The 15,012-nt window shown below is 38.3% G+C and overlaps 1 protein-coding gene across 1 annotated transcript; it reads right to left on the bottom strand.

Moving 5' to 3' along the window:
- Positions 1 to 650: 650 nt before the first annotated feature.
- On the bottom strand, positions 651 to 1,880 carry LOC137816086 (uncharacterized). Its single transcript, XM_068619184.1, has one exon. The coding sequence runs from the start codon at positions 1,878 to 1,880 to the stop codon at positions 651 to 653; it is 1,230 nt and encodes a 409-aa protein (XP_068475285.1).
- Between the last annotated feature and the right edge of the window lie 13,132 nt (positions 1,881 to 15,012).

The following is a 15,012-nucleotide window of genomic DNA, read 5'->3' as shown; positions in this document are numbered from 1 at the left end:
GAGGGCGAACCTGTGTGCATAGACAACCGTGCCAACGAGGGAGAACCCTTCTTCTTCTTTTACCAAATGGTCTTTAAGCGCATTAGGCAGTGCCTCCCCTTTACCAACTTCAAGAGGGAGCTGCTAATCGAAGTGAACGTTGCCCCTGCCTAGCTGCATCCCAACAACTGGGCCTTTGTGAGGGCCTTCTCTATTCTTTGCAACTATTTCGGCCATCCACCCTCTGTAGACGTCTTCCTTCACTTTTTCGAAGCTAAGAACTCTGGAAAGAACCTCTGGGTAAGCTTCAGCGGGGTGGCAGGAAGAGTCATACTCACCCTATTTCAACAATCTTATAAGGGCTTCAAGGGGAAGTTCTTCAGGGTGTGTTGTTCTGAGGATGACCGCACCTCCTTGGATGGATTCCCCTTGTACTGGGTGGGGAAGTTGGCCCTCAAAAAACCCAAGACTCTTGATGAGCTATCCTTTGCTGATCGCGAGGTGTGCCAAATGCTGGCTAGCCTTGGGGCGGTCTTCAACACCGTCGAGCTCATCAAGAATGATTACAACCATCCGGAATTGCTGGCTACATCGGTATAGAGACCTGCCTTTAACCTTTCTCTTAGCTCTAATCTGCTTTGCTCTTATTTATGCATTTGTTGATTTCTTACTTAACTGAATTTTGCCAAACACTCGTCTCTTCTTGTTCTGGGTGCAGTCATGGTGCTGAACAAAGAGAAGCGAGCAAGGATGGTTGAGGTCTCAACTCTTTGTGGCTCCGCCAGGTAGTCATTTAAGAACCCGCTCTTTACTAGCTCGTCCAACTGGTGTCCCAACGGCAAGCAGTTGCATATGGGATGACCAAACGCTTGGTGAAACTCACACCAAGCCTCCTTGTGAGGTCCCAGCTTCTTGTCAGTTTTGGGCGGCATCTTCAACCTCTCCGTTATGTTGGGTACAACTGTCAAATCTTTCAACTTTACCACGAAATTATGCCTCACAGGCTTACCTTCTCTTCCACGCCCCCAAGCCTGAGGCTTCTTAGGCTCGTAGGGCTGCTTCTTCGCGGGAGCCCTCTTTTCTGTTGTAGCCTCATGCACTCTCACGGTCTGCGCACGCGCCGGCACTCGTGGCAGCGTGGGAACAACGCATGCGCGCTTCTCATTCATCTCCCCTTCTGTTGCGATGTGAACCACCGCTCGACGCCTTATCTCAGCGAAGGTTTTGGGGCGATTTCTAATGAGTGATTCACTGAAAGGCCCTGGACAAATCCCCTTCCTGGACGCGTGAACCATCATTGTTTCATCCTTGGTGTTAAGCCTTACCACCTGCGCGCCAAAACGGTTAACAGACTCCTTCAGCGCCTCACCCTGGTGTCTTACGTCGAAAAGATCGTAAGGGTTGGGTGGGGGAGCGCGATTCGCAATGTATTGCTCCCTGAACAGCTTTGACAACTGGGCAAACGACATCACGTGGCCATCCGGGAGGCTGATGAACCAATCCATCGTCGTCCCTACCAGCGTGCTCATGAATAACTTGCACCTTACTGCATCAAAACCACCCACCAACATCATCTGCGTATGAAAGGCTGTGAGATGGGCCTCTGGATCCTCCATCCCTGTGAACGTGGCTTTCTGTCCTACGAACATAGCTGGTATCACACCATCCATAATTGCCTGCGAAAAAGGCATGGGGAACTCTCTGGGAGGTGTAGCACATTCTTGTTCCTCCCCCTTACGATCACCTGCCTGATTCCGCAAACCACGGCACAATTCTTCATTGGTTCGATGTAGTTCTTCATTTCTCGCTTGCGATGCAGCTAGATCAATCTGGATGCGTTCTTGATCATATGTGATTCCAATAGAACAATATGAATGATTCTTGACATTCTTAGGAATCATCTTGAATTGGATATGAGATAGGCACTTTAAGATAGAATTGGATCAAGGTTCTATAATCAAGAACTCACCAAAACTAGTACCAAAACCCAAACTCATATGGAAGTTCCTTGTATTGTCAAATTGAATCGAACAAAATGCATAAGAACATGATTGCACCGAACAAACAAGCTAGAAAATGAAGAAGAAGCAAAGATGAACGGTAGGAATTGAAATGACCGAAGCAAAACAACAAGGAATTAAAAATACCGAACTGAAAAAGCAAAGAAGCAAGCTAAGACATGAATATAACAAGAGAAGGAAGGAAGGAGAAGAGAAAGCTCATGAAGATGGAGGAATGGTTGGATGATCACGCCATTTAGAGGATGGTGACTCCAAGATGAGTGTGCAAGCCGCCACTTGAGGTAACCATAGAACTCTCAAGATAAGACTAAGTGAGGAAGGCACAAAGCTCTCCAATGCTCTCTCAAAAATTGAGTATAGTTTCTCTAATTAAAATTCAAATCTGAAAAATACAAAGGAAGCACCTTAATTTATAGGCGAAGAGGTGCTGAAAAATAGGTGGGAAATTTCAAATAAAACTCATTTGAAATTCCCACAAAAAACAAGTCACATGGGAGGTGTGACCTTTTCTACTATGACACCTCCTAAAAACTACACCTACACCACTCTCCTAAGTCTCATGGATAATGTGACTTTATTTTACATTTTCACACTCCTTTATTTAATAACCACACCTCCTAAAACTATACAAGAGTATTTCAAAGCTTGGCCTTGCCCCTCATGGGATGGACTTGGGCTCTTTGGGCTTTAGCCTTCTTGGGCTTGGGCTTGGGCTTTGGGCTTGGGCCTCATCTTTATTTTATGTCTTCTTTTAATTTTGAGAAGACTAGAAGGAAGAACTTTAAATGTGAGGGTGGATGTCCTCTTCCTCCATTAATAAAAGCCTCCTTTATTTGATTCTCATCACTACCATTGTTTCTTGAAGGCCCTACATCATCTCCATAACTTGTTGCAGGGCAAGACCTTCGCCCCTGATTGGCGCAGCAGATCCTTGCCTCGTATTCCTCCTCTTCATCGATGTTGAATCTTGATGGATCTTTCTTAGTTCTTGCGGTTGGGACAATCGTTTTAGATCGAGCCCCACGGTGTGCGCCAAATGTTCCCGCCATTTGGCCTAAACGTCTTCGTGCACTCAGAACAGCCTTCACATCCAAGAATCCCTCCACTCTCACGGTGCTTCCTTCCAATGGATCATCTAAAAAACAAGAGACAAAGGGCGCCCTTGCGACCGTTTGCACTCCGACGCTCAAGTCAAACTCCGGGCAATGAAACACCAAAATACTCTAAATTTGAGAGCTCTCTGTGTGTACTCTCACTGTGTGTTTTTGCATTAGAATTGCGTACCTTATTTTGTTGGTTGCTACCCTTTATATACTCTTTAGTGTTTATGCCCATTTAGCTAACTGTGACTTTGGCTTACTGTAGGTGTGCCTTAGCGTCACTATCACCCGCTCTCAGGGCCATCTAGTGTGTAAGACTCCCCTTTACGGGGTACAAACTCCCCGAGATGACCACTTGGGTGCCAACTCATGCACCCAATCTCTGGGTCATCTGCCCCTAGGAGTGCCCTATCTATTCACGTTCCATGCATGCAGATCACCCCTGAGACGTGACCCTTACAAGTCATCTCTTTCCCAGGGGCTCTTTGATTGTGCCGCACCTTACCGCGTCGTCCACACCCCATGCATGGACCCTCCGTGACCTAGGCTTCTCCCTTACTTAGTGCTGGAATGTGGCTTGGAAACCACCCTTTTCGGCTCATCTTTACTGTTTTGGGTTACCGAGGTCCGAGGCCTCCACGCCCTGCGCATTGATGCCACCCCCTCCTCGGCTACCCTCACTCGTGAGCTCCATAAGACACTGGCTCGTCCTCCCAGCCTCTCAGTGGACCCAGCCTTCGGGGCCCCACCATGACTGTGGTCAACGCCAAAGTTCGAGGACTGGTCGGTACAGGCAACATGTGTGGCTAATTCTACCCTTTGGTATTGGGAGTAATCTGTTCAAACTCTTATGTATTGAGGTGATATCTAAACATAATATTTTGTTCTTGATTGATGATTGGTATTATTGTTTTGTTTGTAATGTTTGGTTTACCATGATCTCGAAATTTAGATTTGAATGGAAACTAATTCTAAGTTTTTGACCCAAATGATAATGCTTAACATATTTGAATGCTAGGAATAGATTTGAAATGTTAATTGCTATCAACTTCTAATCTTATTGATAAGAAGTTTCCAATAATTAGGAATCAATATTTAGGAAACATCTTAATAATTTTATATGCCAGGAATCAATATAAATGATTTTTATACGGGCATCAATATCAATCAAAGGACACAATATTTTCATGCTAATCAAAATACAAAAGAGTGAGAAAGATGAACTTCAATCCCTATTTTTCAACTTAAAACGACAAAATCTTTGATTTGTTTTCTTTTTAATCATTGCAATCATAAAAAAATTCCAACAAACTTTTATTATTCTGTTTTCTATTTAGTGAATCTTTATTTGATTATTCAATTGTTCCTTATGGGTTTAGGGTTTTCCGTCCTTAGGGACAAATTATTACTTATGACAACATGGTGAACTTGTCGTAGAAAAGTCATCATATAGCATGAGAACTCATACAAATTTTATAAAGCACCACGGTTTTTCATAACCATACACTTAGCAAATATTGAATAACTAGATTCAAAGTGCCTTAAAATAGTTCAAAGTGAAGAATAACAAATTTAAGGCTATTACAACCAAAGCAAACCAGATAAATTCTAACCCTTTTGTCTTCAAAAATAGACAAAGAGAAGGGATTTAGAGAATATAAACATAATGATAAAGGAAAGAATCCAACGTTATAGATAACATAAAAGCATTTCAAAAATAGAAAATGATTTTGAGCTTTCAAAGGTCCTTGCCATACTGGGATTCAAACAACTTTACAAAGAGAACCCCAATAAAATCAACCAATTGGATTCTTTTAGATGTCCATTTGGTAATATGAGACACTTACATTCAGTTGAGAAATGGAGACACACATAATCTCTTTATTCTTGATGTTTCTCCTTTGAGTAGCCCCTAAGTGCCAAGGATGTCTCTTGACTGTCAAAGAACCTTGCAAGAAATAGATCAAGAAGCAAGATTTGGGCCCCTTATAAGTTTGGGTCCAGTGGGTTTAGTTGGAACTTTAAGAATGCATGTTAAAAGGCCTTTAGGAACAACAAACCTTCTTGCTCTGTAGAATTTAACAGTATGGCCCTATTCCATGCTGTAAAAGCAGGTTTTAGTCGGTTGTTTCGATTTAACAACTGGTTGTTTTTCAAAGAAACTAGAAAAAGAATTGTTCTTTTTGTTTGGGTTAAAGCCCATACCAGCTTTGCCAAATACATAACTTTGTGGAGTAAGTACAGTTTCAAAATTGGAATGTCCTTTGGAAAACTTGTCCACTCTTTTTAAAAAGATAGTGAATCTTCCTTTGAAGGGAATCATAGTTTTCACAAAAGCTTGAATCAACACATTGGTAAGAAGAGTTTTTGTAAATCATTTCCATGTTTTCAAAATCAGTTTTTGAATGACTTAACTCTTCTTCTAAGGCCTTGACTCTATTTTCTAACTAGCTGTTTAATCCTTTCAACCAGTTGTTTATTAGGACCAAGCTTGATTCTAATTCTTCATTTTCCATTAAACAAAGGTTGATTTCTTCTTCATCCTTTGATGAAGAACTTGAAGATGAATCATCATTGTATTCTCTTCTTGATTTTCCTTTCTTCTCATACTTCCTATCAATTCTTTTCTCCTTGCTCACAGTGATTGGACATTCAGCCTTTATGTGTCCCTGTTTACCACATCCAAAACAAGTATAGTTTGCAAAATTAAATTCAATTATTTTCTTGCTATTGTACTTGTTTGATGGTTGAGCTTTTGATGTGAGTTGATTTTAAGAGTTTTCATTTAGGTCACACTTTAGAATTGATATTTTTAGGAAATTATTGTTGAACCAAGTGGTGTTCAATGTTTTGAAGAATCCAAATCCTTTGAAGGATGATGAAGCCTCTGCTTTGCTTGATGCTGCTGTGCCGGTTTTAGCCTTGTTCTGGGGTAGTTCAATGTTGTAATCAACACTTAGATTAAATCTCAAAGCAATTAGCATCTCAATTTTATCAAAGCAAAATGATTTTCAAACTAAGTTGAAACAACCAATTGTTTTGTCGAAACAACCGATTGTTTACACTTAGGTGTTTTGAGAAAAATTTGAAAACTGTTTTTGAATGGTGTATTTTGTTAAGTAACAAAAAAACCGATTGATTCGAGGAAACAATCGATTGTTTGTTTTAAAACCATAACAGAAAAATTGTTTTCTTTGACTGAGCTTTAAATGCTTTAACTGAATACGCTCCAGTCATTAAATGCTTTGACCAATCACTTTTAAATGCAATTAAGAGTTTGTTAAGATTTGATAACAAACTATATTCTTAGATATATTATGAAAAACAGTTTTGATATATTAAGAATCTTGAAACAAAGTTTTTCATCAAAGAGTTTTTCAAAGAGTTCTGAGATTGCTAAAGAGTTGAGAGATTGATCAAGGTGTTGAATAGGGATTCGACTTGTATTGATTTCAGATTTCCATCTGTAACAAGTGTAATCTTTTGTAAACTGTTGAACAATTCGTGTGTGTGTTTTGCTGAGATTGGCTGTGTGTTCTTGAGGTGTTCAAGATCAACAATCTTAGTGTTGGCCAAGGAGAGTGTGTTTCTTGAGGTGTTCAAGGTCATTCTCTTGGTTGTGGTGTAAGTGATCAAGGTGTGATTGCTTAGTGGATATCCTCAGGGTTTCTGAGAAGACTGAATGTAGCTCTGGATTGGAGTGAACCAGTATAAACAACTATGTACATTTTCTCTATCCCTATCTCTTTAATTCAGTTTTGTTATTTTGGAACTGGTATAAACAACCGATTGTTTCGCTAAAACAACCGCTTGTTTTTCCAGCTTTGTGCTTTTGCTGTTTATTTTGGAAAAACTGAATCATTAATCAAAGTTCTTTCAAAGTATTTTCATTCTAAGGTTAAAAGTCTGCGAAAATCTTCTTAAACAATTCAGCCCCCCCCCCCCCCCCCCTCCCCCCATCCTCTCGTTTAAGGCCATATATTCTAACAATTAGGAGTAAGAACTTAAGGAAAATCTCCACTGGATATTAACTTAACCAAGTGGTTAAGTAGATGTGAAGGTTCATTTCACAAAAGGAGAAGGCAATGATAAGATGGACATGATGGCAAGATAATGTGCGGAATTAAGCATGGAAAACAATAATAGAAGCAATGGCCGAGTACACAAAAGGAAATCAAAAGAAGAACATATTTATGAATTAAATGGAATTATAATGGAAGGAAAAGATGAAGGAATAAGGATCACAATGGGGGAGGCCAATGAGGGAGTAACTTTTCTTCTATTATTTTCAACTTGGAAATACAATGAGGGAGACGTTTTATTTATAAGAAAAGGAGCCTTGGAGAATAGGAAGGGAGAGGGGTAGGAATGTCCATGAAAGGAGGCGGCCTAGGGTTGGACTTTTGTTCAATGTCGCCCCTTCCATAGCCTTCTAGAATCTAGGGTTTCCTTCCTACCCTAATGGATCATAGGCCCAATTTTATAACTTCACCCCCTATTTATGCTATATGGACCTACTCTTGCTTATTCTACTATTTGGACCCCTCAAGTGAGCCCAAATTATTTACAACATATTCTAATTATTAAGAAGAACAGTAGGAAGAACTTTAGATGCTCTGGTCTTTGTCCAATTTGTTAGAATGTATGGCTTTAAACTAGAGGGGGGGGGGGGGGTGAATGGTTTAAAGAGGGTTTTCACAAAAATTTTCGTCTAGAATGAAATTCCTTTTAGAAAACTTGATTAAGAACTCAGTTTGCCAAAAACACAAAGCAATTTAGCACAGCACCAGAAAAACAATCGGTTGTTTATACTAGTTAAACAATACAAACTGGAATTAAAGAGTTTAAGGATAGAGAGATTGCACACACAGTTTATACTAGTTCACTCTTAAACCAAGAGCTACATCCAGTATTCCCAGAAACCACTGGGGGAATCCACTAAGCAATCAAACCTAGATCACTTACGAACACCACCAAAGAAGTGACCTTGATCCCCTCAAGACACACACTTCCTTTGGCTCAACACAAACACCACCAAGAATGCTGATCTTGACAACCTCAAGAGCACACAACACTTCTTGGCCTATCACACCAGAGTTTACACAAGGTATTGAAGGATTACACTTGTTACAAAAAGATCTAAAATCAATACAAGATGAAAATCCTATTCAACTCTCTCTTTGACCAAAAACAATCTCAAAGCAATCTCAAACTCTTGAAAAAACTAAATCAGTGAAAAACTCAAATTTGTTTTTCTATGATTAAATATTTATTGTTGTTTATTGCAAAAGCTTAACAAACTATTTATTGCTTTCAAAGACTGGTCAAAGCATTTAAAACATGAGCACATTCAGTTATGAAATCATTTAAAGCTCAGTCAAAGAACAAAACAGTTTTCTGTTATGGTTTCAAAACAAAAAATCGGTTGGATGCTCGAATCAATCGGTTGTTTGGGTTTGACTACAAGTCAACCATCAAAAACAGTTTTCAACCTTTCTGAAAAACACCTAAGTATAAAACAATCGGTTGTTTCGACAAAACAACAGGTTGTTTTTCACTTAGTTTGAAAAACACTTTTAATTAAAAGGTTTGAGAATACTTGAGCTTTGGATTCAATCAAGAGTTGATTTACATAGATAATCTACCCCAGATCTTATTCTAAAACACCTCAGCAACAGCAAGCACATCAAGCCTTCCATCAAACTCAAAGGATTTGTATTCTTCAAAGCTTGAACACACTTGATTCAACACAATTCTCCCTCTAGTGAGGTCTCTACTTTGAGATGACTTCTCATTGTGTAAATTAGCATCCTTGGTCATCTCCTTGTTGGCTTGGTTTGCATCATGCCCCCAGGTTTGAGAGAATTCGACCTCGAATTTAGAACTCCTGCAGATAACATATTCAGCTTGCTCACATATAAAATAGTGCAAGGAGTGAGAAGTGAACTTGACTTATATGCCTTAAGCTCGGGGAGTTCAAAAGATGGGATTCTATATACTGACCATGGTTGGAAAGATTGTTTGGGAATGACAAATCGTTTTGAATAAAATCCTCTTAGAAGGTGGAAACCTTTAGGATGTGTTTGAAAATCATTCCTAACATTCTTTAACAAGGATGGTGTGTAGGTAGAAACCTTTGGTAATGAAAAATACAAGGAAGAAGAACACCTTGGAGGTGCAATTTGTAGGATGGCACAAGTCAACATGATTGATTTAGTTGTTAAAGATGATACTTTGTGACTCGGTTTGTCATTTATTTCTTTCTCTTTTTCATTTTCTCCTTTTGTTTTCATTTTTAATTGGTCCTCATGAACCGCTTTGGGAGAGAGGGGTTTTAAGGTAACCTTGTACCTTTGGAAGGTAAAAGTCATTTTGTTGGTTAGGCCATCATGTAGAACTTGTCTATCATATTGCCAAGGCCTTCCCAATAGAATATGGGTTTCTTCCATTGGCACAACATCGCATAAAGCCTCATCTTTATACTTTCCTATAGCAAAATTTATAAGGACTTGTTTATTAACCATGATTTCTCCTTCGACACTAAGACATTGTAATTTATAGGGCTTTGTATGAGAGATAGTGGGTAAACCAAGCTTTTCCACTACTTTTGTACTTGCCACATTAGCACAACTATCCCTCATCTATTATCATGGAACATAACTTGTTGGTGATAAGGCAGCGGGTGTGGAAAATATTTTCTCTTTGGGTGTCATCCAAAGGTTTTGGAATGCTCCCAAGCATTCGCCTTATTACCAATAAGTCACATTCAAAAGGTATCTCATAGTCATTATCACTAGGGGTGTGGGAAGGGGAAGGGGAGTTAGACCTAGAAGTTTGATCACTATGCTCACTTACTACTTGCCCCCCCTTAACCATCATGGTTCGTTTTGTTGGACAATCGGCGACTATGTGTCCAAAACCTAAACATTTAAAACACTTTTTACTTGAGGTTTTGGTGCGAGATTTAGGGGTTGAAGTGGAGGGTGTAGAATCCCTTGGTTTGTAAGTGGACTCCGTTAGAAAATTGGAGGGAAAAGTTGAAGAAGACTTGTTTTTGTTTTTCCAAGATGAGTGATAGAAGTCATCATTATGAGAATTTTTGAAAGAGTTTTTCTTTGAAATTTGTGATTCTACCTTGATGGCAAGGTGAACCAACTTTTCTAAAGAGGAGTACTCATAGAATTCTACCACATCTTGTATGTCCCTCTTAAGCCACTTACAAAGCGAGCCATTTTGGACTCTTCACTTTCATGCATGTCAATTTTAGTTAATATGGTTTCCAGTTCTTTAAAATAAACATCCACACTTTGTGTTCCTTGTTGAGGCCATTGGAGCTTCAACAAGAGCTCGTTCCTATAGTGTGGAGGCACAAATCTAGCGTGCATGGATAACATCAAATCCTCCCAAGAGACCACGACTGGCCTCTTGTTAAGTCCAATGTCCATTACAATTTTGTGCCACCATTACATGGAATAATCCAAAAATTCTAAGGAGGCTAACTTAACTCTTTGGTCATCTTCGACTTCATGTACATTAAATTTTTTTTCTAATTGAGCCTCCCATCCTAGGTAAATATTGGGATCACCTTCCCCACTAAAACTAGGAATTTTTTACAAATGGTAAAGAAGGCTTTGCCACATGTTGGCGCCTATCATCAAAATGATGCATTCTCCATTCGTCCTCTTCTTCTTGGCTACCATAGTGTTGATAACTTCTTGATTCATGCCTTGGATTCCATCTTCTTCCTCTTTGGGGTTTATCATAGGTCGATTCTAGCCTTTGGAGTCTTTCCTCCATTTGTCTCATCTCTTCCTCCTTTTGTGCTAATGATCTTTTGGCTGTCGCCAATTCACCCATAAGGAATGCCTTTTGGGGAGATTGGGGTTTAGAAGGTTCCCCTGAAGACAAATGAGCCATAAAAACACAAGCGACAAACAATTAGATAAAAAAAGTTAGTAAGAAATTCACTAGCAAGGTTGCGCCACTTGTATTCAAGATCACTCCAAACATTCAAAGAAAGAAATTTCTTCCCTTAGCCAAGTTCTTTCTAGTGGATGAAAAACTCTCAGATGAAAAAGGTTAAAGCCTTCAACACTTGATCAAAGTAAAATCACCACAAAACTCAAGGAAAAGAAATAAAAGACAAACAAGAAAAGCTTAAACAAGAAAAGCTAAACCAAATTGGAAAAAGAGAATATGACAAAACTTGAAAAGGAAGACAAGCAAGAAAAGGCACAAAAAAAAATCTAAAATACTTACTAAACTTTTAACTATGAAACTTTTTCTTTAGAAATTGTTGACACAAAAGGATAAAAAATTCCACAATGGTTCAAAACAATTTGCCAATCAAGTTGAATTCATATTTGGAAAATTATTTTATTTGGTAAATGATACCCAAAGTTGCTTTTTCAAATTTCTTTTTGCTATTTTTTTTTTATACTAGTCTTGACTTATGGAAAGAAATTACCATAGTTTGCATCATGCATAATTTCCTAAAACTTTCAATTTTCCCAAAATTTTGGGATTCAATATAATTGAACACTTGAAATCATTTGGTTGGAACTTTAAATCAAAACAAGGACTCCTAGAACACTAATGAACAGAGGACTCAAAGTAAAAGGAAAGATCAATAAAAAACATAAAGAGAAACATATCCAAAAGCGAAAAATGCTATGAATATAAAATGGTTGGAAAATTTTTTTTGCAAGAAAGAAAGGGTTGGAAAATAAAATGCAGGAAAATAAAGACAATAATGTAAAGGTACTTGAATTTAAAGACAAGAAAGTAAAGGTACTTGAAGTTAAAGACAAGAATAAAAGGTGCTTGAATGAAAAGAAATTGTAAAGTGCCAAATCAACTGAAGCAAATTAAGCATAAGAACCTAAGCTCTAATAACCACGTGATGTAAGTTGATTTTAAGAGTTTTCATTTAGGTGACACTTTACTTTTAGAATTGAGATTTTTAGGCAATTAGGAATAAGAACCTAAGGAAAATCCCCACTAGACATTAACTTAACCAAGTGGTTAAGTAGATTTGAAGGTTCATTTCACAAAGGCAAAAGGAAAAAGCAATGATAAGATGAACATGATGCCAAGATAATGTGCGGAATTAAGCATGGAAAGCAATAATAGAAGAAATGGCCGAATAGACAAAAGGAAATCAAAATAAGAACATATTTATGAATTAAATGGAATGACAATGGAAAGAAAAGATGAAGGAATAAGGAAGCTTATGAGAATGGAGTTTGAGAATGGAGCACACAACTTGAAGGATGAAATTACTCTCAAATTCTCACAAGATAAGACCGAAAACTAAGAGGAACAAGCCTCACTAGCATCACACACAAATTGTGCAGAGTAACTTTTCTTCTATTAATTTCAACTTAGAAATACAATGAGGGAGGCCTCCTATTTATAAGAAGAGGAGCCTTGGAGAACAAGAAGGGAGAGGGGTAGGAATGTCCATGAAAGGGGGCGACCTAGGGTTGGACTTTTGGTCAATGTCACCCCTTCCATAGTGATATGATTCCAATAGCAAGATATAGGTGATTCTTTGACATTTTATGGAATCAACTTGAGCTGGAATATGATTAGGCACTTTTCTAGAATTGGATCAATGTTCTTTCATTCAAGAACTCACCAAAACTTAAATAACCATGCCAAAACTCATATGGAACTCCATTTCTTGTCAATTGAACCGATAAAAAGGCATAAAAACTCAAATGAACCGTTTAAATTACCTAACAAATGAATTTCATCGAACAAAAGCAAGAAGAAAGAAGATGAACCAATTAAACTCAGCAAAGAGGAAGATGAACCGAACAAAACAAGAAATAATGCTAAAGTACCGAATAGAAATGCAAGAAAGGACCTAAGACATGTTTTAAGAGTTCATAAGGACATGGAGATGGAAGAAATAGATGGAAAAGAGAGAAGACTTATGTGGTTGTAGTTCTTGGTTGATGAACACGCCACTTGAAGTGTGAATGCTCCAAGATAAGTGTGAATTGCCGCCACTTGAGGAACCAAGGCACTCAAGATGAGACTAGGAAGAGGAGAAGACAATTCTCACTCACTCAATCACCAATTTGGGAGAGTTTCATTACTTCAAAAATCAATTCTATTATTTGAAGGACCTAAGCCCTCCTTTTATAGGGGCAAGGACCGGTCATGAAGCTTTACAAAGCTTGCACCACAAGCTAACCAAAAGTCCCTTTCATGCTACTCACTTCTAACGCCTATAGTGAGGCATGAAGAGTCATCTTCTAGAAAATTCTAAACTCTAATGCCTAAAGATGCTTTACAAAAGAGGTATCTAATGTTTCCCTCTAAGCACCTTCCTAAAAACTATATATTTAAACATTCTATTTTTTATACAAAAGATACTATAAAAAGAGAAAACATTCTACCACTACTTCCTAATTCTTTAAACTTGCTCCTTGTAAGCCTTTGAGGTAAGCTAATGTCTTCTTGAGCCTCTTCAACTTCGGCCTCTACCTCTTCTTGATCTTGATCTCCATCACATAGCCTTCTAGAATCTAAGGTTTCCTTCCTACCCTAATGGACTTTTTGATGAAAATCAAGTCAACAAGGAGATGCCCAAGGATGCTAATTTACATAGTGAGAAGTCATCTCAAAGTGGACAGCTCACCAGAGGGAGAATTAGACATAAACCAAAGCATCTAAAGTTCTTCCTGTTGGTTTTCTTAATGATTAGAACATGTTGTAAATAATTTAGGCTCACTTTATGGGTCCAAATAGCAAATATAGGCTGGAGTAAGGTACCTTTAGCATAATAAGGGGTGTGGGTAGTATTTTAGCTTTTTCCTAGCCCATTTGAAGGCATTTTGACCTAGTTTCTAGAAGAACAAGCCTAGGATGCGGGATTGACTTAGTCAAACCCTAAGGCTGCCCATTTTTTCCCTTTTCCCATCCTACCCCTTTAGATTGTTCTCCAAGGCTTCTTCACCTATAAATAGGAGGCCTACCTAGTGTATTTTACAAGTTGAATGAAATAGAGAAAACTTACTCTGCACATTTTTGTGTGTGAATGATTAGTGAGGCTTGTCCTCTTAGTCTTATCTTGCGAATGTGAGAGCTCTGAAGTGGCGATATCTTCACTTATCTTGGAGTCATTTCACCATCCAAGTTGCGTGCTCATCATCTCAAAACCATTCCTCGTAAGCTTCCTTTTCCTTCATCTTTTTCTTCCATTATGATTCCATTTTATTCATAAACATGTCCTTATTTTGCTTCCTTGAATTACATTTGGTCATTTCTTTTGTTCTTATGTTACTTGTTTAATTCCTCACCTTATTTGTCATCATCTTCACCATATAATTGTGTTTTCCTTTTGCCTTTGTTAAATGAACCTTCACATCTACTTAACCACTTGGTTAAGTTAATGTCCAGTGGGAATTTTCCTTAGGTTTTCACTCTTATTTGTTTAACAATCTCAATTCTAATTCTAAAAGTGTCACCTAAATGAACAATCCTAAAATCAACTCACATCAATTCTCATAGGCCCAATTTTATAACTTCACCTCTTATTTATGCTATATGGACCTACTCTTGCTTATTCTACTATTTGGACCCCTAAAGTGAGCCCAAATTATTTACAACATATTCTAATTATTAAGAAGACCAGCAGGAAGAACTTTAGATGCTTTGGTCTTTATCCAATTCTCCCTCTAGTGAGGTCTCTACTTTTAGATGACTTCTCATTGTGTAAATTAGCATCCTTGGTCATCTCCTCATTGGCTTGGTTTGCATCAGCTTTGTCCCTGCTATTTTTTTCCTAGAACCTCCCAAATTTCCTTGTGAGCAGATTATGAGTTTCACTACCCAAATATTTTGTGCTGCAACTTTTAAAGCAGTGCTTTTCAAATGATTTTCTTCATTCTCTTGGTCAT

The sequence above is a fragment of the Phaseolus vulgaris genome, chromosome 10, assembly GCF_000499845.2.
Source record: "Phaseolus vulgaris cultivar G19833 chromosome 10, P. vulgaris v2.0, whole genome shotgun sequence".
NCBI lineage: Eukaryota > Viridiplantae > Streptophyta > Magnoliopsida > Fabales > Fabaceae > Phaseolus > Phaseolus vulgaris.
This window is presented reverse-complemented; position numbering and strand designations above follow the sequence as displayed.